Raw genomic sequence first — 25,554 nt, forward strand, 5'->3', positions numbered from 1 at the left:
ACATTGCATTTGCAAAGATACGGGCGATGAAACATATCCTTGAAGCCACGCAAGAAACTAACATCATGAGAAGGGCAGAATCTGCCTACAGGCCTCTTGCAACGTGAGAACTCTGATGAAGGATCCCAGATCTCGTGAGTCACAGCTTTTCTTGCAAACTGAGTCACGTGCTTTGCTAACTCGTGAGCTGCATTTGACTGTACAAAGCAGCTTTTAGGAAGGCTGCGTGGGATGTCCGTATGAACAGGCCAGTCGGCGACATCAATGTGTGTTGTTGTTGTTTAGCATGACTCATGAATGTTTACCCAAAAACTCCGTTGCCGGTCATGTAGAACTTAAAAGACAACCAGAATTCCACCAGAGAGCAAGAACAGTCAGATAAAAGTTTTAAGAACTGGGGTGCAATTCAATCTGACGTTGTGCTCAAGCACAGGGCTGAATTGATTTGGTTTGGAAACATCAGGGAAACTTAGATGATTTTTCTGCATAGTTTAAGGCCACCTTTGTGGCAGGGTTTTGGGTGCAGGCCAAGGTGGGCACTGTGGGCAAAGGAACGACCGCCCAAATAGCAGAGTGGCTCGGAGTGAGAGCCCCAAGAGCAGATATTGTAGAGCGAGAGAGATCTGGATGTGGAGGGACTAGTAGCGGATTAAATCTGCTGTTTTGTGGGAAGAAACCCACATCCTGGGCCCCAAAGTCAATCTAAATCTCCAGGGATTTCTGGAGAAAGCTCCTGGGATGCTCTCATTTGCTCCATCCTCTCTTTGCTCAGGTTGAGGACCTCAACAGTTTCCATTTGGAAGCCTTCTCCAGAAAGAAATTATTGTGTCAGAGTCTGTTCCCTGCCACCAAACTACAAAAGAAAAATTAAGCCCTCTTGCCGCAAACCTAGAATCCTTTATCCTCTTTGAAAAAGAGGCTCGATATTGTTTTAGAGCGAGAGAAAGCTGAGGAAAACGAAACCCCCCAAAATAAATTTAAAAGCATGGATACAAACTGATTTATTGGAATGTGTTTGTCTGGGGCTGGAGAAGGGGAAAGGGAGGGGGTGATAGGGGGCAAAAGAAGGGCAGCAAATCAAACTGGTGAGAAATTAGGATTGGATGAGAACAGGCACCTCGTCAGCATCAAACACTGTAAATAATAATAGTGGTAATAAAAAGGTACATACCAACCCTTTTGACCCTCTTCCTAGCCGCCCTAACACCCTGTCCTTCCCGCCTAAGAGGGCCCAAAACGGGCCTCCGTTCACATCATACTTTTCCTGTACTGGGATTGCGCGTTCTGTTTGGATTTGGGGTCTGAGAGCTGCAGTTCGAGCTGCTTGTACAGGCCCCTCAGTTCCTGAACCTCCTGCAGCACTTTCTGCGCCTGGCTCCAGTTGGACGAGGCCTCCCCAAGCAGCCGCTCCGTCTCCTGCAAGATGGCCTCCGAGTCCAACTTGGAAGAAGACAAGGAGGAGGAGGGAGAGGAGGCGGTGGTGGTGGCGGTGGCGGCAGAAGCGGGGTCCTTGGCCTTCCGTTTCCCCTCGGCGTAGCCCCTCACCTCCGCCAGCAGTTCCTGGGTCTTTTCAAGTTTCAACGCAACAAGTTCCTGGATCCGGCCCAGCTGCTCTGGCCCGGCCGAAGCCAGCTGCTCCTCCAGCCCTTTCCGCAGCACCGCCCGGTGCGCCGAGGAAGAGTCCCGGCACGACAGGATCTCCTCCATGGAGGCACATTTGTTTTTCTCCAGGTGGGAGAGCTTCTTCGGAACCTGAGGGGTGTACATGGTACCCTTCTCAAAGGAGTCGGTGCGCTGAGAGAACTTGTCCCAAGATGCCACCTCCCGCCTCGGGAGGCTGTTCGTCCGGCTTTTCTCCGCGGGCTTCACGTTCTCGGAATCCGAACGCCGCCGCCCGGCCGAGAGGTGGGCCACCGATTTGTCCAGGTCCACCCGGAAGCTCTCCTCGCAGGTGCCGTGGTCTTCCGGGGAAGCTTCCTCCTCCTGGATCAAATCGAGGGTCAACATTCCGTCAGACGTTGAGGTAGATGCCTACAGAGGTCGTGGGGCAGGAAGAGAGAGAGAGATAAAGGCTACATGTTTTGAGAATTATTTTGGAGGCATCACAAATCAACCCACTGATACAACAGTGCGGTCGCATCTTACGCAGGGGTCACGTTCCTGGGATGGCAGGTAAACACAAAAGCACATGGACACAAACCACCCCATGTCTTCTAGAGCTGGCATGCCAAAATAACCCCTCTGCAGCAAGGCACAGAGCTTCAATGCTCTTTTTGTGCCAGGTAACCCAATACCAAGGACAGAAATGAAGAATTTGGCTCTGGTCCATAGTTGCTACTTCCTATGCCCAATGAATCAATCAACTTTTGCATGTGTATAAACAAAACAAAACAAAACATGCATGCTTATGCCATCTGACACACACACACACACAAAAAAAACCAGGGATCAAATACAAACATAAGCAGAGCCTGTTGCTGGATCAGGCCAGTGGCCCATCTAGTCCAGCATCCTGTTTTCACAGTGACCAACCAGATGCCTCAATGGGAAACCTGAAACCAGGGCCTGAACACAACCACGTCTCCCGTGATTTCCAGCAATTGTCATCTGATGTGCACTTAAATTTGCTCAGTTTCAGACATAAGTGGTTGAAGTCCGGCTGGTTCAAATTCTGCAAGTTAAAAGCAAGCGAAACAGAGAGCTTGAAAGCTCTTTTTGCGCCGGGTTTTCATGGCGTGAAAAGCCTGTTTGAGGTCTCTGCCTTGCTTGGGCAAGCCCCACTCAGCGCGCGGGCTCCGAGATGCTCTCATGAGATCACGTGGGGCCATCTGAGTTCCTGTGAGATCTTGCATGAGCATCTGTAACCTGGAGCCAGTGTGCCGAGTGGGCAAATGAGGCAGAGAGCTTGAAAGCTTTTTCCATGCTGCGTTTTGCGGGAAGCTTTTGAGCTCTCTGCCTTGCTTGGGGAGCGAGACCTGCACAATGTGCTAGTTCCTGGAGTCTAGATATGCTCACACGGGGCGGTTTGAAAATCTGCCTTTTTGTGTGTGCATCGAACCCTTGGAACCGAACCCCTGCGTAAGATGAGATTGTACTGCGCGTATATATTTCCCGTGTCCAGTTCTGAGTGTGCGCCGTTAACGGAAGCAGGAAATCCGCCTTAACGTACCACAGCCATCAAATGCCCCCTGGTCGGCGGCCGCCTAGAGTGCTGGATCTTGGCCCTGTCGCGAGTCGGGTGGGCAAGGTAGCTCTCCTCCTCCACGGTCACCTGAAATGCAACACAAGCACACCCACTGTCAGTTTGTCACGATGACAGGCCAGCGCGGTGGATCGCGGTGAATAATTTATCCCTCTCGTTTTGGCTCCCTGCAAGGGGCTGATCCATCAGCTTAGCCTGGAACTCTGCAGCGTATTCATTACCCGCAACAATTAGCTGGAATCTCTTTCGGGGTCGAAAACGGCTCGACTGCTGCCTGGCAGAGGCTCCAGAATTTGCAGGGCTGCAAATCTTCTGGAGAGACAGGCGCTGCTCAGAAGTGTGTTGCCGGCCAACATTCCAGGCATGAAGGTGCAAGCACACTTTGGTCAAAGCTGAGCATCATTCTGCTAAACCTGTTGGGCCAATGGCCGCCTCCAGGCAGTCAGAATTTTCCTGGATTGGAGCCCATTCTGGAATGTCAGTCGGTGCATCCAAAGTGGATTCAAGCGCTCTGTCACCCTAGCACAGCACATTCCCTAGCAAGGGCCATTTCCCTTCCAGGCAGCTGTCTTGAGGGACCACATTCTGGAGGTAGACAAGGCCAGTGAGGAAACCGGACAGACAAGGAAATGTAACCTTTTTCTTTTCTACAGTGGGCTAGTTGCTACACACAAACACCCCTCTGTCATCCATCCATAGCCAGGGCCTTTTCAACACTGGCTCCAGTGGAACGCTCTGTCTCATGAGACCAGGGCCCTGCAGGATCTGATTTCTTTCTGCAGGGTCTATAACACAGAGTTGTTCCGCCTGGCCTTTGGCTTGGAATCAACTTGATCCCCTCCCCCTCTATCCTTTTTCCTTTCTCCTTCTGTGATGGAACTCCTATTTGGGGACTTCCTTGGCTTTTTTTCTGGCCCACGTAGGACCAGTCTGGATAGTTGGCCTTGGTGAAGATTTGATGTTTTCATCCCCAAAAAGTTTTTAATTTGAGTTTCTACTGAAATGAGGCTGCATTTTGATGTTGTATTTTAATCTTGTTTTTAAGTTTTATTTTAATCAATTGTTTTATACCTGGTGTTAGCTGCCCTGAGCCCGGTCTTTGCTGGGGAGGGCAGGGTATAAATTGTTTTATTATTATTATTATTATCAGGCAAGCAGACAGCATGACCAGGGATCAAGGACAGGAAAAAGCATTCAGTGGGGGTGCAAAACAGCTGGCGAGGGGTGTGGCCTGGGCACAGAGGTGTACCTAGGAGTTGGTGAAACCAGTTCCCACCAGGGGCTCAAAAGCCACCTATCAGACTATGGAGCATATGATGTATTTGTTTGGGGAGATCACTGCTGCTGTCGCCCTGAGATCAAACACAGGAGAAGCTTCCCATTCTTCTCGCACTGGGGCACAAAGACGTACAATTTTTTCTGCCCTTCCTCCCTGCCCTTACTCCAGACGTTTCAAGCAATTGGGTCGCGTGAAATGTAGTAATTTCTAATGTGGCTATTGCAGTAAAGTGATTTTCCAGCGAGGGGAGGCGGCGATACAGCTCTTTGATTGGGGCACCAGAGACCTTGGTTACACCTCTGCCTGGGAGGAGAATTTGCAAGGCTAGATTTGGCCCCCAGGCCTAAGGTTCCCAACCTCAGCCAACCCCAGAGCAAATTCCAAGGGCTGGAGGTAATAGATTTAAGGACAACGGTAATAATTAGCCGCTCTTCACCCTAAGGTCCGAGGGTGGGTTACAGCAATTAAAATGTAATGTTAAAATCAGTTTAAAATAACAATCACAAAATAAGGTGGGTTTTAAAAAATCATGCACCCCGAGTGCCAAAAGCCTGAGCAAAGAGGTACATCTTTAGCATTCTCTGGAAGGTGTACAATGAAGGTGGTGGGCACATCTCTGCAGGGAGGATGTTCCACAGCTTAGGGGGCACCACAGGGAAGGCCCCCATCCCCTGAGCCTCTGCAACAACCAAGAGGGTGCCCTCTGCCCATCTCAGCACCCAAGAGGGTCTGTAGGGAAGGAGGTGGCCATTGTCACCAAGTTTAACTATGCAGCATGTGGATAAATCTCTTCTTTGGTCTTGCTGCTCCTGATTCAGGCCAAAGGGAGCCTACTTAGTCCAGCATCCTATCCTCCCAGTGGCTGACCAGGTGTCCCAACTGGAAACCAGTGAGTGGGATCTGAGCACAAGAGTAACACTCTCTCCATCCTGGGTGTCACAGCAACCGGCATTCAGAAGCATCTCTGCCTACGACCCCGGGGATTATTACGGATCAAAAGGCGGAACCGCAACCCCAGCCTTTAAATAAAAGCAATAAATTCTCACTGTGGCCGCCCGTCGGCCTTCCCCTAAATTTAGCAGCGAGGAAGCAGCACTCTCGATTCTGCCCTCTCTGCAGATGCAGAATGAGTCACGAGCCCACAAAGGCAGAGCGATCAAAAAAGAGAGACAGATGGCCCCGGCGATATCGGAGACAGCAGACTGTAGTCTCGGTTCTTTCTTCCTTCCTATTTTTTTCTTTAAAGGGGTTCCTTAATTCAATCGCACTGTTTAAAACTCCGAGCAGAGGCAGCTCTTTATATAAGCTCACGTTACAGTGGGTGGGAGGATGGCTGGAAAGGGAAAGGGGAGCAACCAGTGGAGAAACAAAAGGGATCTTGGAGGCAGTGGGGAGGGGGGGTCTCAAAAGCTTTGCTGTGGGAGACTACAACCTGGCAGAGGCCCCTTTGTTTAGCTTGCCATAAGCGCAATGTTTTCCTCTTCCCTCCCAGTCCATTTTCCCTTGCATGCTGTGGTTTTGTTTGCTTTCAGATTGTGCGGGAAGGAACTCTCTTGTTTTGACTGTACATTAAGCCACTCTGGGGGCCTTGGGGGGGGCTGAAAAGAAGGGTACAAATGCTCTGAATGAATGAATGAATGAATGAATACAAACGATGTCCATTTCTCATTGTTCCTGGGAGGAGGAACAATTAAGTACTGTATTTTTCTGTGTTTAACTAGGTTTTTTCCCTAAAAAATAATGTCATTAAATTAGGGGGCCTCTTATACACAGATACATCTCCCCCCATTTTCTTAAATCGGAGTCCTCCAAAATAGGGGGTGTCTTATACATGGGGGCGTCTTATAGACGCAAAAATACGGTAGATAATTTTATGAGCCAAGCAACCAATAGATTATTAATCTACTAATTGCTTTGCTCATAAAAACAACTCCAAGGCAACTTTCAAAGGGCAACCCCTTTAACAGGTTGGGGGGGCGCAAGACCCACATCGTAGGAACAGACTCTGCCTTATGCAGAGTCAGGTGATTGGGGTCCACCTGGCTCAGTATAGTCAACACTGACTGGCAGCAGCCCTCCAGGGTTTCGTAAACGGGGGACATTCTGAACCCTAGGTGGAGATTCCATCAAGGATCAAACCTGGGATCTCTTACACACATAACAGGTTCTCTGCCGCTGAGCTATGGTCCTCTGTTTAAAAATAAAGACTCTAGTCCTCATGATTCTGAACCAAAGGGCCAGTTTAAATAGGAACATGCCTTGCCCCAGGTCAGAGTATTGGCTGTCTAGTCCTACCCAAAAAAGTAATAAAAAGAAAAAGTAGAGACATCACCTTGCCAACAAAGGTCCGTATAGTAAAAGCTATGGATTTCCCAGTAGTGATGTATGGAAGTGAGAGCTGGACCATAAAGAAGGCGATTGCCAAAGAATGGATGCTTTTGAATTATGGTGCTGGAGGAGACTCTTGAGAGTCCCATGGACTGCAAGAAGATCAAACCTATCCATTCTTAAGGAAATCAGCCCTGAGTGCTCACTGGAAGGACAGCTGAGGCTCCAATACTTTGGCCACCTCATGAGAAGAGAAGACTCCCTGGAAAAGACCCTGATGTTGGGAAAGATGGAGGGCACAAGGTGAAGGGGACAACAGAGGACGAGATGGTTGGATACTATTCTCGAAGCTACCAGCATGAGTTTGACCAAACTGCAGGAGGCAGTGGAAGACAGAAGTGCCTGGCGTGCTCTGGTCCAGGGGGTCACGAAGAGTCGGACACGACTAAACGGCTAAACAACAACAACAGTCCTACCCAGAAGATGCCTTCTGGCACTGAACCCGGGACCACCTTCATGCAAAGCAGATTCTCTGCCCATGAACACCTCATTCCCCAAAGGTTACTTGCCTCGTCCAAGACGCGGTTCTTGGCCCGAGTTATCGCAGAGTTGAGAGCGTTGATCCAGGACTCCTTTTCTTCAGGACTCACAGCCAGGAAGACAAGGTTAGGTGCCTAGGAGAGAAGGAACGCGCATCAGCTGTGAATGTCACGCCATCAACAAACCCATCCTGGGGCAAAGGAAGGTGGCGTCCGTCTACATCAGATGCACCAGCGCCTAACAGCTTCTTAGTGGAAGAGAGAATCCCTTACAGTGCATGGAAATACAAAACCCGCTTACAACTCGGTTGGTTTTTTGAAGCACCCAGGTGACAGCCTAGTTCTGGAAAGCAGAGCTCCCTCCATTAGCTCTGCTACGGTAAGCCCGTTCCCTCAGGCCTCCTTTCCCCTCACCTGTCACCTGGGGGTAGCCATCCCATCAGGAGAGATGGGTAGCAGAAGGCCTTTTCCATCAGGACAACTGTTTGGAAATCTGTGCCTGAGTTTTGATTTTTCCTCTTCCCTCCTTGTTCATTTCCCCTTGTGTGCCGTTCTTGTTTACTTTATAAACCTGTTCAGGCAAGGACTGTCAGGTTGTCATTTTTTTAAAATTGTAGCTAAGCCTTTCCTGGAGCCTTTTTGGCTGAGCAGGGCATGAATTCTCAAACTAAAATAAATAGTAATGCAAAACCATGGTGTCTGAGAGAGGATCACTTAAACCTTGCTTTATTACATCCCTTCCTTGTCTCCCATTAAAGGAGATACAAGCCAAGAAGACCCATTCTTCACTCGTGGCTCTATAGCTTTTGATCAATGACGAAATCCTGGTTTCCTAGGGTGCATTTACTATCCCAGGACTGGGGAGTCTGCAAAGCCTCAAGGTGTCACTGGAATCCAATTCTCCTAACTGCTGACCACTGGCCATCCCGGCTGGTCTGGCTCCTTTAACCTTGCTGGATGGGTTACCTTATGCCTACAGGAGGCGAAGCTGCAAAAAAAAAATCATAATCTCCCATTGTCAACACAAACTCCCTAGCAAATCTGGAGAGGTAGAAGCAACTATTCTTATGCGTTGCTCTTTTATTGTGATTCACGCCGGATTTTTATTGGAAACTCCTTTTTACAGAAACTCCCCAGGCGATCAGGTGAATTTTATGCTTCTTAAAACTCCTCTCCGATCGGGGATGCATCCATCTCTTCTAAGCTGGGAGCTAAATACTGCGCTGCAGCAAGTAAAACTCATTGGGGATTAATTTTAACGAACTTACGGCTTTATTTTCTGCGCCTGGCATTCTATAGTATGCTTCAGTTATTTAGTCATCGTATTGTTATGGCTCTCTGTCTTGTTTTGTCTGGTACTAGCTTACAGATTTTAAAATACTGGCCGCTGACTGTAATAAAGAGACTGGCTGATGATGGACCATTGGCCACCTTGGCTGGGGGCTGATGGGAGCTGGAGTCCAAGGATGCTGGAAGGACCATCCTTTTCCTGCCACATCCTGCAGCAGGGAGTTCCACAGTTTAACCAGGAGCCAGGAATCCCTCTGGGTGGGGGCGATAGGGAAGACCTACTGTGTTCCCAGGCTCCTTGGAGTGGGCGAGCGAGAACTTGCTGTAGTTCTTTTTGCTTCTGCTTTTTGATTTCCTGAGCTCTTCGCATTTCTCGTAATCGTTCAAGTCAAACACTTCCTGAATGTTTTTCTCGTCTTTTACCTGCAGGCAGGGAATAACAAACACATACACAGAGGGACACAAGTTCAGTGAGAGTCTTTCATTTGCAATTGATTGCTGGTTCTGACTCTATACATTACAAACCCTCAACTGTTTTAACTATCCTGGCTTATGGAGCCAGCTTGGTGTAGTGGTTAAGAGCGGTAGACTCGTAATCTGGTGAACCGGGTTCGAGTTCCCGCTCCTCCAAATGCAGCTGCTGGGTGACCTTGGGCTAGTCACACTTCTCTGAAGTCTCTCAGCCCCACTCACCTCACAGAGTGTTTGTTGTGGGGGAGGAAGGGAAAAGGAGATTGTTAGCCACTTTGAGACTCCTTCAGGTAGTGATAAAGCGGGATATCAAATCCAAACTCCTCTTAACACAACGAAATCAGACATTGGAGGATTCTGACAGAAGCAAAATGGCCAATGTTGACTTATTTGTCCTGTCTACGTGATGGGAATCAACCCAGCAAATATTGATTGGCATTTGCTGCTGCTGCTTTCAGTCCGCAGACAATACGTAATTGATTATGGTTGCTGCCACCTCACATTTAAATTGCATCCAGCATTCATGAGTCATGACGTCAGTAACTTGCGTAAATGGCATTTGTAACGTGCGTAAATAATCAAGTCGATCGCGTTGCATAGGAAGACAGGAAGAAGAATAAGTTAGCATTTGGTGGAAACCAAGATGCAGCAGAATGAAAACAGCGTTGATTGCGACGAAAGCAGATTAGAGTGGGAATCACTGCCTTCTGACTTCCCCAGCCACAAAGCATTCTGGGAACTGTAGTTCCCACAGGGAGGCTAAGGCTCCTGGTCCCCACTGCAGTTCAGCAATTGACTGCACCCGTTTGGATGGCGGGTGTAAGAGGATTGCACCCAGGAAATGAAGAGGCAGGGCGACTCCTCCACCTGCTCACGGCCCTCTCTGCTCGCTAGGTGGGATCCCAGCCAAAAAGGGTTGCCAGCTTTTCAGCTTCCCACTGCAGTTGTGTCAATGCCAGACTATCCTCCACAAGGGCCAGGGTCTTTTCAGTGATGGCTCCGACCTGGTGGAATGCTCTGTCCCACGAGACTAGGGCCCTGCAGGACTTGATCTCCTCCCGCAGGGCCTGTAAGACAGAGCTATTCCACCTGGCCTTCAATCTGAATTAGCCTCATCCTCTATTCCCTTTCCTCTTCTATAAAGAAACCCTTTCTGGGGCTCCACATTTAAATTCTTCCCTGGTCTCCTTGCTGGCCCTAGTAGGACCAACTTGGCCAGTTAGTCCTGGTGATTGTTCGATGTCTACTGACTGGGGTCCCCCCCCAAAAATGACCCCTGAATTTTTGAATTTTATTGATATTGATGCTGCGTTTTATGTTGTATTCTATGCGGCTTTATGCTGTTTTTAAGTCACATTTTACTCACTGTTTCACATTTGCTGTTAGCAGCCCTGAGCCCAATTTTTAAACCGGGAAGGGCGGGGTATAAATTAAAAAAATATTATTTATTATTAATTGGAAAGCGTTACGTTTATCCCCATAGCTGGGGAAGCCACACCTGCAGATTTCTGCGGGATACACTGTCATTGCAAAAAGTACAACTGCCAGGCCAGGTGGACAAACATTTCCTTAAAATAAATAAATAAAGTTTTCAGGTTTTACAGGTGGAAAAGCATTTCCTGGTTATTTAGAAGCCATATGGTGAACGCACTACCACCTTTGGCAATGCCTCTCTTGGCGGCAAATCCCATAAGTTAACCATGCGTGCAGCTGCTTTTAAAAGTGCAAATGACTACTAGGTAAAGGTAAAGGGACCCCTGACCATTAGGTCCAGTCCTGGCCGACTCTGGGGTTGCGGCGCTCATCTCGCTTTATTGGCCGAGGGAGCCGGCGTACAGCTTCCGGGTCATGTGGCCAGCAGGACTAAGCCGCTTCTGGCGAACCAGAGCAGCACACGGAAACGCCGTTTACCTTCCCATCGGAGCAGGACCTATTTATCTACTTGCACTTTGACATGCTTTCGAACTGCTAGGTTGGCAGGAGCAGGGACCGAGCAACGGAAGCTCACCTCGTCACGGGGATTCGAACCGCCGACCTTCTGATCGACAAGTCCTAGGCTCTGTGGTTTAACCCACAGCGCCACCCACGTCCCTACTACTAATAGTAGAAGTAGTGTTTGGGGTACTGACTGCAAATGACACCCCACTAACCAGAACACGGGATTCATTTACTGGAGACTTCCCAATGGAAGGAATGGAATTTGCAGGAGAGAAAGCGCATTCACAGGCAACTTGCGTTTGGTCCCAAAGGTTACGCACCGAGGCAACATCCAGGTATAGCCAAAATTCCCTTTGGACTTGCCCCACGGCTAGCCAGCTATAAGGGAGCCAGTGAGCGGGAGGCTCAGATGTGAGAGGAAGCTAGAAACTCGAAGCGGACCCAGTGCAAAAAGAGCGTTTAAGCTATTGGTCTTGCTTCCAAGTTTTGGTCTTTCTGGCCAAGTCCCTCCTGGGGCATCCTCTGAGTGGCTCACCTTTTGCCAGGGGTGCGGTAGGCAGTGGTGGACGTTGCAGGTCTCAAATTTCAGCAGCGCCTGGTGCGATACCAAAATTCGGCGCCCCTGCCTTTTGCGCCCCATTCTAAATCACAGTTGTGGCATCCCCTGCAGCTTCGCCAAGGCTCCGTGCCCAGTGCGGCCAAATCGGTTGCGCTTCCTTAAATCGGACTCTGGCGGTGGGGATGCTCCCGCAAGAGGTTGCTGGGCAACCTGACTTCCTGCGAGAACTTGAGAGCTCTTTTTTGCGGCTTCCACTCGCCTCTGATCCCCGCCAGCTCGCCTTCACAGCGTACGGTTGAAACTCTGTTGGTGGGGTGCCCAAACTTTTTTCAAAGAGGGCCAGATTTGATGAAGTGAACATGCGTGAGGGCCAACCAAGGTTTTTAGGATTGAGGTTGTTGAGATTTTTTTTACAATTTTACCCCAAAGTTGTTGAGTTATTTTTAGGATTTTACCCCAGGACATACAGTGGTACCTTGGGTTACATACACTTCAGGTTACATATGCTTCAGGTTACATACGCTTCAGGTTACAGACTCCGCTAACCCAGAAATAGTACCTCGGGTTAAGAACTTTGCTTCGGGATGAGAACAGAAATCGCACGGCGGCGGCAGCAGGCCCCATTAGCTAAAGTGGTACCTCAGGTTAAGAACAGTTTCAGTTTAAGAACGGACCTCCGGAACGAATCAAGTTCTTAACCCGAGGTACCACTGTATACTGCCACAAGGGTGCTGGATTAAATTGATTAAACGGACTTTGGACTTGACTGCTGTATGTGAACCGCACCTAAGATGCAGGTTTACTGCATTCCTATGGACGTGTACATATGGAAGATACTTCTTTGTTTTAAACCGTCCAGCACTCGAAAATATCGTGGGGCGGGGTGCCCGAAAATCCACAAAAGCAAAATACGAAATTAAAAGCGACACGGATATCTTAAATCCATCTGCGAAAGTCAGCTTTGAGGAGGGGATGAGCACGCCTACAGTTTAGCAGGAGGAAAACCAACATCGCTGCGCTATTATCTGGTTCATTTTGGAAGCGGCCAGGAACAAAAAGTCAAGGGGGGGGGGGAGGATGAGCGCCGTCTATTTTTAACCGGGCCAGAATCTGCTGTGTTCAAGGCAGGACAGCTCGCTTTAAGCCGCTTGAGACCCGCAGCCAACGCAGGATTTGCGACACGTGAAATAAAACCACCGCCTTCGCTCCTAAAGCTTTTTGTCCCCAGAGAAGAGATTAGCCAAAAGGGAATTAAACCCCGGCACAGAAGAGCGTGGACCCACGTTGGGCTTGAACCCGGCGGTCAGGCTCCCCTTTCCTTCCTGCGATCCATTTCCAAACGGACACATTCGCTGCGCATGGGGGGGGGGGGGACAACAACAGCCTACCAGCCAGATCTCAGTCTAATGCCAAGTTAGCAGCTCACTTCTCCATGAATCTGTCTAATCCTCTGTTAAAGCCTTCTAGGTTGACGTCCGTCACTGCCTGCTGCGGCAAGTAGTTCCAAAGTTTAATTCTGCGCTGCAGAAAGAAATCCACCCTGAATCTCGCAACATTCCGCTTCCTTAGATTTCCACAAGTTCTAGTGTAACGAAAGAGAGAGAGAGAGCGGGGAAAACTCTTCTCTGTCTGCTTCCTCCATGCCAGGCAGAATTTTACAAACATGTTGGCTCTTATTTGCCTTTTCTCTAAGCTAAAAAAATCCCGAACTCTACTAACCTCTGGTAGCGTTCCTAAAGCTAGCAAGGCCCATCTGACTAGTGGGAGGCGTCCCCAAACAAGTGTGTCCGCACCACGAGGGAACGAGTGCACCATCGCACCGCTCACAACACCCTCCAAAACCACAGGGATTTGGGAGGAAAAAAACAGCAAGGGCAGAGGCAGCTTAATGGAGCGCCATGTTCATTCCAACTAGGGAGCCGCAAATAAATGCAATTTTCTCCATTGCAGAACAGAGGGGACGGCGATATCGATTGCCGCTCACGTCAGGTTGACCTAACACAGCTCATGCTCAACTCTCGCAAATCAATTTGGGGGAAGGGGAAGGGCATGTCACGCGCGCCTCTGTGAGCACATGGGCATCTCGGCTGGGCTATCGCAGCGCAAAAATCTATGCCCGTGAGCTGGCGATCGGAGCAGTTCGTTGGGAAGCAGAGGGGAGAGAGTCCTTGGGAAAGGTTTACCATGCCTGGGGTCACGAGGAAGGGAATGGAAATTGCCAATATCGTAATGCAGCGATACCGATCGGTGGTGCGGCCGAATTTGGAATATTGTACGCCGTTCCGGTCGGCTCACCTCAGAAAGGGTACTGAAGAGCTGGAAAAGGTTCAGAAAAGGGGATGGAGAGACTTCCCTATGACAAAATGTTGCGGAGTTTGGTCGTTCTTAGTTTAGAGAATCGGCGAGTAAGAGGCAAAATGATAGATTTTTATAAAATCATGTGTATCATGGAGGTAGTAGAGAAAAGTTTTCCACCCTCTCGCCTAACAGTGGAATTCAGGGATATCCAGTGAAGCTGAAAGTTGGAAGATTCAGGACAGATAAAAAGGACTTCTTCACACAGTTGAAACTGCGGAACTCCCTGCCACAAGAGGCAGCAATGGCCACCAACTTGGATGGCTTTGGAGTAGACAAATTCACAGAGATTTCCCCAACTCATCCGCGCTCTTTCCATCAGGGTCAGCATTACCCACACTGACCGGCAGTGATGCTCCAAACTTAACGCCGGGGGGGGGGGGAATCTGCTAAGAGCTAGTGCATGGAACGGATGGAACAATTTTAACGTTGGATTAAAATTTAAAGCAAAAAGCTTGTGCGTGCCTGCAGGGATCTGGCAACCTGTCTTGGAGGGGTGTGTGTGTGTGTGTGTGTGAGCTTCTGCCCCAGGAGCAGCGGAGGCCACGGCTGAAAGTGCCCCCCCCTCGCTCTCTTTCACACACATCAATAAACACAGACTTTCGCTCTCCAGGGGCATCGATCTGCGCACCTTCTCAAAGGCTCGTATCAAATGCATTTTAGCACGCTATCGGAATTAATTACAAGAGGTGAAGTCGGGTGGCGGGCAAGGATCAACGCTCTCCTCCGCCCAGCCCCCCCCAAAACAATAAGCAGCATTTTGAGGACATGTGAAGGTGGTGGTGGGTGTATAGGGGCAGTGTTGTGTAGTGGTTAGAGTGTCAGACTAGGACCTGGGAGAGACCAGGGTTCAAATCCTGCCACTCAGCCATGGAGGTCATCGGGGTGCACTTGGGGACCAGTCCCTCCTTCTCAGCCTAGCCTCCCTCACAAGGTTGTTGTGGGAATAAGCAGAGGGAGAACTATGCTTGGCACCTTGAGCTCCCTAGAGGAAAAAAGGTGGGATGGAATTGCAATCACCTGTACGTAAATAAATGGAATTCACCGTCCTGCAAACTGGACAGAATTTCTGTATTTGCAGTATTGCAATTGGCTGCTGGCTTAAATGGCTCTTAAGTCAGATTAGACAAATTTATTGCTTTACCAACTGCACTGGCTCCCGGTGGAGTACAGGGTCAGGTTTAAGGTGCTGGTTTTGACCTTTAAAGCCCTATGCATCCTAGGACCCATGTACCTACGGGACCGCCTCTCCTGGTATGTCCCACGGAGGACCTTAAGGTCCACAAATGACAACATTTTGGAGGTCCCAGGTCACAAGGTGGTTAGATTGGTCTCAACTAGGGCCAGGGCCTTTTCAGTACTGGCCCTGACTTGGTGGAACGCTCTGTCACAAGAGACCAGGGCCCTGCGGGACTTGACATCTTGCTGCAGGGCCTGCAAGACAGAGCTGTTCCACCAGGCCTTTGGTTTGGACTCAGTCTGACCCTTATGTTTCCCTCCCGTTATGGTTTTGATCTATGGGCTACTTTTAAAATGAGGCTGCATTTTAAATTGCATTTTAACCTGTATTTTAAATTGGTTTCCCCCCTATTATGTTTTTACTGCAATTTTACTGGTGTTAGCCAACCTGAGCCCGGTTCTAGCCAGGGAGGGCAGGGTATAAATAAAATTTATTGTTTATTTATTTATTTATTATTATTATTATTGGGGGCAGGGAAGGAGACCTAACAATGGCTGTTAGCTCTAATGTCTAAATGGAACTCCAAGTTTAGGGGCAGTCTACCTCTGTTGCCTTCAGTTCCCTTCCCCATTGATACGCGTTGATACTGGACTGGAGAAATATTTAATCTGATCCAGCAGGGCTCTTACATTCTTCCACTTTCCTTTCCTTCCTTTCTTTTAAGTGGGAGAGGTCAGGAATAAAAAGAGTAGATTTCTAACCCTTAGGGGTTTGAAGGTAGACTTTTACAATATTCCGGCAGTGCCTGGCATAATCTCAGACGACAAAGAATTACAGGGCTGGGAGGCCCTGAAAGGCTCATCTAGTCCAACCCGGTAGGACTGCAGGAATCTTTTCTCCCTACTTGGGGTTCGAACCCACAACCCAGTGATTCAGAGGCTCTACGGACTGAGCCAACCAGAAAGAGAGTTTCGTAGCAGAAGGAATTGAGCAAAAAAATCACCAACCACGTGAAGTTGCTTGGTGTGTGTGACTCACGCAGGGTCACAGATCCAGCCTTTCTTAGTGCAAGGATTTGGGTTGCCTGGGCAAATAATTTCGGAAATATTTTTAGCATGGAGAACACCCAGCCTTTTTTACAAGCCTGCATCCTGAGAGGATGAGAGGAAGTTCAGAATCAGCAAAGGAGGCTGCACACCATGACTGCAATTGGAGGGCCAGCGACAAAGAGAGAAGGCCAGAGAATCGTTGACTTTTTTAGAGTTGGAAGGGACCCAGAGGGTCATCTAGTCCAACCCGCTACAACACTGAGGCCCAGGCAGCAAGGGACGCCTAACCCGAGGTTATCTCGCAAACCCTGGTTGGCTAGGTCCCTCCCAGCCAAGTCCTCCTGAAAGAACTTCAGGACTCAATATTCCGCCATCGATAGATGGGGAACATCCTCCCAGCTCAGTCTGGATCCTTTGGCTCACACCAGTCCATCAAGAACACACAAACACGGATTTTGATTTAAGGTATGATTTCAAAAACATGCCACTCATCATGGAAACAGAAAACCGGCTTTGCATGCAGAAGGTCCCGACTTCAGTTCCTGAAAGTCTGGGAGATACGTCCTTCCTGAAACCTTGGGAGAGCGACAGCTGCCACCCAGTGTAGGCAGTACTAAGCTTGATGGACCAGTGGCATTCAGTACAAGAAGGCTCTTAGAGATGCTCCCACAATAACATCAGGTGTAATGGCAGCTCAGTGACTGGGAGAGAACATCGGTTGCCCTGCCTTCCGGGACCGCCTCTCCTGGTACGCCCCGCAGAGAACCTTACGGTCCACAAACAATAATACTTTGGAGGTCCTCAAGGAGGTTAGACTGGCCTCGACCAGGGCCAGGGCCTTTTGAGCCCTGGCCCCGGTCTGGTGGAACACTCTGTCACAAGAAACCAGGGCCCTGCAGGATTTGACATCTTTCCGCAGGGCCTGCAAGAAAAGAGCTGTTCCGCCAGGCCTTTGCTCGGGGTTCAGTCTGACCCCCTTCTTTCTATGGGACACTATGTAAGTGGCCTCTTTGGCTATTTCTATCGACCCATATGGGACCAGCATGAGTGGCTGGGCCTGAAGCACTTTTAATTCCTTACCCCTACGGTTATGATTCGTGGGTTCCCATTTAATTTTATTTTAAATTGTATTGTATTTAAATTGAATTGTATTTTAAACTAATGGTTTGATTTTGTGTTTTTAATGTATTATATATTTGGTGGGATCTGCCCTGAGCCAATAAAAATTATTATTATTATTATTATTATTACTACTACTACTACAGTGGACGCTCGGGTTGCAAACGTGATCCGTGCGGGAAGCACGTTCGCAACCCACAGTGTCTGCAACCCGCAGCGCCACATCTGCACACGCGTGGGTTGCGATTCGGCGCTTCTGCGCATGCGCAAGCGCCGAAACCCGAAAGCAACCTTTTCCGGTACTTCCAGGTTCGGCGCGGTGCGCAACCCGAAATCGCACAACCCGAAGCATCTATAACCCCCGAAGTATGACTGTATTATTATTATTATTATTAACCAAGCCAGATGAGGGATGGATGAGGGAGTTGGGAATGTTTAGCTCGAATAATAGGAGACTGAGAGGAGATATGACGGCTGTCTTCAAATATCAAAGCTGACACCCAGAGGATGGAGCAAGCTTGTTTTCTCCTGCTCTGGAGGGTAGAACCCGAACCAACCGATTCAAATTACAAGAAAGCAGATCCCAACAAAACACATTAGGTAACCGTTTCTGATGGTAAGAGCTGTTTGAGGGTGGAACAGACTCCCTCGGAAGGCGATGGACTCTCCTTCATGGAAGGTTTATAAGCAAAATTTGGATGCCCATCTGCCAGGGATTCTTGAGGGCATTGCAGGGGGTTGATCTAGATCAGCGGTTCTCAACCTGTGGGTCCCCAGATGTTGTTGGACTACAACTCCCATCATCCCTGAGCTCTGGCCTTGCTAGTCGATCCTTGGCGGTCCCTTCCAATTCTAGGATAGCAAATGATTCCCCAAAAAGAATCCTGGCAGCTGCAGTTTGTGAAGGTTGCTGGGAACTGTAGCTCCATGAGGGGTAAACTACAGTTCCCATGAGTCTTTGGTGGCGCCGGGGCGCCTTTAAATTGCACGGCGTGCAACGCAGCCTTAAGGCACGGCGGATCTCGAACAAGCCCCTTCCTCCAAGCCCTTCGCCCTCACCTGCGCCCGCCTACCCATCGAGCGAGCCACCCACCCACCCTGGAGATCGGGTGTCTCCGTAACCGGATCACCCCGTTCTCTGCCTTTCTGCCTAATCACCTCTCTGCATTTCTAATGCCTTAGTTTCCTGCCACCAAAGCGCCCGGTCAGTTTCATGGTAATTAAAACGCCCGCTCTTCTGAAAGCCTGTTTCAGAGAACCCTCTTCCTGCGAAAAGCCTTTGGGGGGAACTTTTCAGTTTACAGGAAAAGTGAGTAAGCAGAGACGTGAAAGAAGTTGACCAAGTTATGCTGAGAAAAGTTTCCCTTCCCTCTCCCATAATGCTGGAATTTGGGGGGGAGGGATCTAACAAGGATGTTTCAGGACAGGCAAAACCAAGTCCTTCTTCTGTTGAACTGTGGAATAATAATAATAATAATAATAATAATAATAATAATAAATATATTATTTAGACCCCACCCATCTGGCTGGGCTTCCCCAGCCACTCTGGGCGGCTTCCAAAAAAATATTAAAATACTGCAATACATCAAACTTTAAAAGCTTCCCTAAACAGGGCTGCCTTCAGGGCTGTCTTCAGATGCCTTCTAAAAGTCTGGTAGTTGTTTATCTCTGAACTTCCCTAAAGAGGGGTGCCTTGTTTGTGCTACAGTTTGTTTGTGCCTTGTTTGTGCTACAGGAGCTACAGTTCCCAGCAACCTTCACAAACTGCATAAACTACCATCTTATCATCTGATGGGAGGGCGTTCCACAGGGAGGCGCCACCACCAAGGAGGCCCTCTGCCTGGTTCCCTGTAACTTGGCTTTTTGCAGTGAGGGATCCACTAGAAGGCCCTCGGAGCTGGACCTCAATGTTGGGTGGAACGATGGGGGTGAAGAAGCTCCTTCAGGTATTCTGGACCGAGGCCGTTTAGGACTTTCAAGGTCAACACCAACACTTTGAATTGTGCTCGGAAACGTACTGGGAGCCAATGTAGGTCTTTCAAGACTGGTGATATGTGGAACTCACTGCCACAGGATGCAGTGATGGCCACCAGCTTGGATGGCTTTAAAAGAGGAAGATTCGTGGAGGAAGGGAAGGCTCTATCAGTGGCTACGCTCTGCCCCCACAACTGAAGGCGGCAATGATTCTGAATACCAGTGGCTGGGAAGCGCAGGAAGGGAATCGTTGCTGGGCTCAATCTCCCAGCACAACCAATGGACAGGAGTCAGGGTCCAGAAAGATCTGAATTGCATTGCAAGGGTCCTTTCCGACTCTATGAGTCTCTATAAACGGCCTCGGCCCAGTATACCTGAAGGAGCGTCTCCACCCCCATCGTTCTGCCCGGACGCTGAGGTCCAGCTCCGAGGGCCTTCTGGCGGTTCCCTCATTGCAAGAAGCAAAGCTACAGGGAACCAGAAAGAGGGCCTTCTCGGTGGTGGCGCCCGCCCTGTGGAACGCCCTCCCATCAGATGTCAAAGCAATAAACAACTACCTGACATTCAGAAGACATCTTAAGGCACCCCTGTTTAGGGAAGTTTTTAATGTGTGACATTTTTGTGTATTTTTGGTCTCTGTGGCTGGGGAAACCCAGCCAGATGGGCGCGGTACAAATAATAAATTATCATTATTATTATGAAGGTTGCTCGATTCCTCAGCCCTGCCTTAGGGGCAGTCCACTGTTCTGTTTGTCTCGGGAACTGAGGACAGGAAAATGCAAACCCGCTCTTTCCTTCCCTTCTCAAGATTGTGTAAAGCCAGGAATACAGTAGACATTGGCGGGATGGTGCAATGGGCTGTCCCATTAACTCCCCACCCACCTCAAACATTCAAGGTTCCCAGGGCTTCCTGAGGAACAAATCCTATCTGACCACAAGGGTGGGGAAAGCAGATTTACAAAAACAGGTCCTCACACAGGACTAATTTCAAACCTTCTTTGCAACCCATGTGGACTGCAGAAATCTTTCTGCAGAAATCTCTCTCCAGTCATAGGGACTAGGAACTCTCCCTGCTTTAAGGTGTCACCCCCCAGGTGACCCGGTGTCTGTTTACATCCATTCGCATCCCCCATCCCTGGGTTCTTCTCTCGCTGCTATCCTGCCCATCCTAACCCCGACCTCTTAATTCTGAATGCAAGCTGATGGGGGCAGGGACCCGACCTTTTTGCACAAGTGGAAAAAGCACCATCTGCCCTGGACGATGCTCCAAAAAAAAACCCCACACACACCTCAAAGTGAAAAAAGAAGGAAGAACAAATGCATAAAAGTTAGGCTTCTTGCTGCTATGACAAACTGAGGGTCACGAAGAGTCAGGCCAGAAGGCCGGATGTGCAAAATAGGTTTAAACCACATCACCTCTTATTAGAAACGAGACCCTCTTAGTCCCCAGCTGCATGCAAAGTGCTTTTTTTGTCTCTCACCACCGAGGAATTGCTGCCGTTTTCTGTCCACCTGAAAATTAGGAGCTCAGGGTGCAACTTCCAAGCAATTTCTTTGGAAATAATAAATAAGGACATGCACTGTGGAACTCCCTGCCTATTGATAGCAGGTCTCTTTTTTTTGCACACACCTGCTGAACGCATTTTTGATTAGACAAAGAATCTAAAACAATATCCAGCTGGTGTGAGTTTTAATCCTGTTTTTACTCTACTGCTATTTTAACTTTTCAAAAGTCTTAAACTGTTGCTAGTTCTTCTCGACAACCTGTGAGATTTGTTTCCCCCCGCAATCGAGCGGCGCATAAATTTTATGGAATAATTTCTTTAGCCCCAGGATTTTTTTTATTTTGCAAAGGGTCACGGCGATGGTGGAAATAAGAGGGCACAGGTAAGAGAGTCAGGCACATCAACGCCAATGCAGCCAGGTTAATGCTTGCTCAGGTTAATCGTCTGCAAAGGATGAAGGTTTTAACAAGGCTAAGGGAGAGATTTCCACTTGGGGGGCCTGCGATGTGTCACACGACTTTGCATTTAACCTGCCCTTTGTCTCACAGCCGGCCTGGCAAGCAGGAAAGGATGTCGCAGGAGGAAGCAAGCCTCAAAATCGAGATGCAAATTTTCAGGAAAGGATGGCTGACAATGCAGAACTCTACAGAAATACAGGAAGCTGTCAGACCTCTGGTCCATCTGGTTCAGTATTGTCTACACGGACCGGCAGCAACTCTCCAGGGCCTCAGGGCCTCTCCCATCCCTACCCAGAGATGCTGCCAGCAGGGACTGAACGTAGAGCCTTCGCCACCGAACTCTGGCAAACAATGTTCCCGACACCCGGGATGGAAAACCCATAATGGCGCCCATTGCTCTGGCCAAGTAGCCAGGGGAGCACCATCACAGGAACGCACATCAAGTGCTGAGCTGCAGAGCCACCGGCCTTCCCTTTAAATCAAAGCAAGATTCTAGTCCTCAGGAACACAAAGGAAGGACTAGAGAATAAGAAGGCAGGAACTTGCCATTCCAGAAGTCAGGCCATCAGTCTATCTAGCTCAGTACTGCCCACACTGACAGGCAGCGGCTCTCTTCCTGGGCACTGAGTCTGGGACCTCCTGCATTTCTTCTCTAAGAAGAAAGCAGGGCGCTAGTCCTCATGGATCTGAATAAAGGGCCGGTTAATGGAAGAACCTAAAAAGCCATATTAATACAAGTGAGGCCGTTGGTCCTTCTATCTCAGTATTGTCTACTCTGACTGGCAGCTCCAGGGTTTTGAGATGGGGGTCCATCTGGAGATTGAACCTGCGACTTTCTGCATGGAGGGCAAATGTTCCCGACCTCAGCTGCGGCCCTCTCTAAGCTGTCTTACGCTGACCATCTGTGTCCATTAAGCTAAGTATTGTCTGCACTGACAGGCAGCACCTCTCCCAGGTTCCGGACCTTCCCAGCCTGACCGGGAGATGCCGGGAATGAACCCGGGACCTTCTGCGTGAAAAGTGAGTGCTGGGTCCCTCAGCCAGGAGACCACCCGTCCCCTCTCCCCAACAGCTGTGAAGACACCAAAGGGCTTTTGAACCTCTTTCCCTGCCGCCAGGCGTGCCAGCCTGAATAGATCATTGGGGGGCCAGGTAAGCCCCACATAATCAATTCCAAGACACATTACATGCACACCATTTGAATGGCAATTCCCATCCACTTAGGGGGCAGCCCCCTCAAATATTAATTGGGGGGCAAAGGGATCTCGGCCCCTAGGAGTTGGCTCCTTTGCTTGCTTGCTGCTGCTGGCAAGCAACTGACCCCTCTCAACATTAATCACCTTTGACCCCACATCCTGGGAACGAGCCGCCACATTTCCCACAAGGGCCCTGGGCCTGTGTCCTTTGGGGGCAGCCCTATAGCACTTGCCGCACTTCCACGGTCTTCAAAAATTGCTGCCCCTTTTCAACTTGCAAAATCTAGGTCTCAGGCAAGGCCAGTGGTCTCTCCTTCCTCCTCCCCCCCAATTTCCTGTTTTGGAGCTCCGGCTCTGAGGGTAGGGGGCGTGGGAAACAGTTGCCATCTCTCTCTGGGGTGGGGGAGCAGGGCTGCCCTCCAAGGAGATTCCAAGAGAGAGAGAGAGATCCTACCTCCTTCTCTGAGATGTACAGCTGGTCCCCTTTCAGAACCACGTAGCGGTTTTTCCAGATCTCCCGGAAAATGCCTCTGCCACAGAATTTCCGGACCCAGCCCACCTTCTCCAGCAGAGTGGGTTGCTGGTTCCCATCCTGGTGACCCTGGAAAGAGAAGCCAGAGAGAGAGAAAAAGAGAGAGAATTGGAAACTGTGATGGAATGTCTTTTATTTCAAGCCTCTCCAACCTGCATCCTTCCTTCCCGGAGACTGCAGGATAGGGCCCCTCTATTGCTGCAGCGTCCGCTGGCAATCTTTTCCGAGCCGCCGTCCTCCCTTGAAAGTGTGCAGTTATTATTATTATTATTATTAAACTAACAAAACAATCCCAATTCTAACGGTCCCTCTCTCTGTGTGTGTGTGAGAGACATGATGATGATGCACAAATCAATAAACAATTTTTTTAAAAACCCTCTGGCACCCCACCACCACCCCCACATCCATTATGTAAGGAAACAGACTGTGTCAATCTGTTCCCCTGCCCACTCTGCGTTTCACCTTTTTTCCTTAAAAAATAATCATCACAATTTTCGTGTTTTCCCTGCTTTCTCACCCTTTGAAAACGCGCAGCATAACAACATAATGTTAGCGGTCCTAATAATGATAATATTCGCACGAGGCCCCGTTTCTAAGAGCAAATGTGGGGCTACAGAATTGGATGTTTTCAAATGGATCTCCCCCCCCCCGCCTTTCTAACCACGGTAAACAGTCTTAAATCTGGAGAATAGGCACCATGCGTTGTTTCTGTAAGGGTGGTGGGTTTCCCTGTTGTTTCGAATACTCCCAGAATTAATGCAAAAAACCAAACGAAAACAAAACACCACCCACCCCCAAACCCACAGTTTTAATAATAAACACTTGACAATCCGGCTTCTGTACCAGTTTAAAGGACCCAGCTATTGGGGGCTACTGGGGAGAGATAGGAGGCAATTGAATTGTTGGAGGAAGGGGGCCGAATCGAAGGGCATCGAAACGATATTTACAACAACAGCAACCAAATAATCAATAATCCAGAAAAAGCGCAGGCTCTGACACCCCAGCTTCCCCCCTCCCCACCGCGCGCCCCTCCGACCTCACAGAAACTGGACAATGACCCTTCTGCTTTTTGTGGGTCTTCAGAAAGCGGGCTGCAAACTCACCCGCTTGGTAGAATTGGTTTTTTTCATCATTCCTCGGGGGGGTGGCCGTCAGGAAAAAGGGGGTGGGGGGAGGAAGAGGGGTGGGGGGGAGGAGAAGAAAGAAAGAAAGAAAGGAGAGGGAGAGAGGAAAAATCAGAATCGAAGCTGGTCTCCTGGAGACGAGCAAGCAGCTGAAGGCTTGGGCTGGCTGTTTCGCAGGAGGGGGAAAAAATAAATGGCTCCCCCCTTTTTTTCCTCCCTCCCTCCCTCTTTATTTCCTGGTTGCCTTCCTCCTTCCTCCCTCCTGCTCCTCTTTCTTCTCAGAGGGAGCGCAAGAGACCTCCGGTGGCATGGACCTCTTTGCGATGCGCGCACATCCCTACTGAGAGAGAGAGAGAGAGAGAGAGAGAGAGGCGCCCCCTCCCTCTCTCCCTCCCTCCCTCTTTGCCTCGCCTGCTCCTTCCTTCCTCCTCCCTCCCCCCCCCCTTTTTCTCCTGTGGGCAGGCGCTGGGAGAAAGGGGTGAGTCGGGGCTCCACAGCCCCATCTATAGCCAGACGAGCGCCACGGTGCCAAGAGGCGAGGCGAGGCGCTCCTTTGTTCCAGGAGGAGCGTGGGATGGGATGTGGGGGGCGGAGATGGACGGGGGGGGGGAGAGAGAAGGCGCTCAGCCCCCCAGGAGAAGGGGCTGCAGGGGGTCGCGAGCAGCACCCGACGCGAGTAGGAACTCCTGCTCAGAGTAGACCTCCCGGGGGAGATTGATTTGCTTCGTGACATGGTGCGTATTTTGAAAACAAGCAAGCCAACAAAAAACCCAGCCAAGCACCAAGCGGTTTGCAAAAAATGGTCAGCGAAAGGAACTTTTTCAAAACATTCAAACAATAAAATGGAAACGGACAGAGGGCACCATCGGCTCGGCTCTGTTATTTTCCATAGGGCTACTCTTGAGTCAAAATGAGTTGGTACCAATAGTGCTTTTTTCAGGGCAAGGATACCCCGAAACATTTTGTGAATCTTTGTACTTTTGTCCATTGACTGTATTTCTTTCCCCCGATTTGAACTATAAAATGGGGGTTTTCTTGAGTCAAAAGGAGAGTACCCCTAAACATTTTTTTTAGAAAAAAAAGCACTGCCGGTAGTAGTAATAATAAACAAAACGTTGCACTGACAGGACCTGAATCACTAATGTCAAATACAAGGGAATGCTAAGAATAATTTATTGTTTGTGTTTGTATTGCCTGGAGGCTGCCTTGATTTCCCTCCACACAAGTATTTTATAGACAAATAAACTTAATGATAATAATTCTAAAATGTGTTGCATTAACAGGACCGTCCAAAGAATTGCAAATGTCAAATACCAGGGAATGATGATGACGATAAGAATAATAAGTATTGCATTAAGAGGACTGGTCCAAGAAACTGCAAATGTGAAATGCAATGGCTGAATGAGATATTTAAGAGTTACTGAGGATATCAGGTTTCTTTCTTTTTTTAATGTTA

At 49.2% G+C, this 25,554-nt stretch overlaps 1 protein-coding gene across 1 annotated transcript; it reads right to left on the minus strand.

Moving 5' to 3' along the window:
• Positions 1-986: 986 nt before the first annotated feature.
• On the minus strand, positions 987-24,651 carry PLEKHO1 (pleckstrin homology domain containing O1). The gene is made up of 6 exons (XM_080984960.1): positions 24,078-24,651; positions 22,897-23,043; positions 8,921-9,061; positions 7,379-7,483; positions 3,170-3,271; positions 987-2,031 (listed from the first exon to the last, which is right to left on the minus strand). The coding sequence occupies exons 1-6, from the start codon at positions 24,105-24,107 to the stop codon at positions 1,249-1,251; spliced, it is 1,308 nt and encodes a 435-aa protein (XP_080841086.1). The 5' UTR covers positions 24,108-24,651; the 3' UTR covers positions 987-1,248.
• Between the last annotated feature and the right edge of the window lie 903 nt (positions 24,652-25,554).

The sequence above is a fragment of the Podarcis pityusensis genome, assembly GCF_964106645.2.
Source record: "Podarcis pityusensis genome assembly, chromosome: 16".
Classification (NCBI taxonomy): domain Eukaryota; kingdom Metazoa; phylum Chordata; class Lepidosauria; order Squamata; family Lacertidae; genus Podarcis; species Podarcis pityusensis.

Bases quoted from the DNA above. Each gene is read 5' to 3' on its own strand.
- PLEKHO1 (XM_080984960.1), bottom strand. From the start codon at position 24,107: ATGATGAAAAAAACCAATTCTACCAAGCGG. The intron at 7,484-8,920 runs GTAGGTCTTCCC...CTTCTCTCCTAG, and splicing joins CCAAGGAGCCTGGGAACACA to GCACCTAACCTTGTCTTCCT. The intron at 3,272-7,378 runs GCAAGTAACCTT...GTTGCATTTCAG, and splicing joins AGAACCGCGTCTTGGACGAG to GTGACCGTGGAGGAGGAGAG.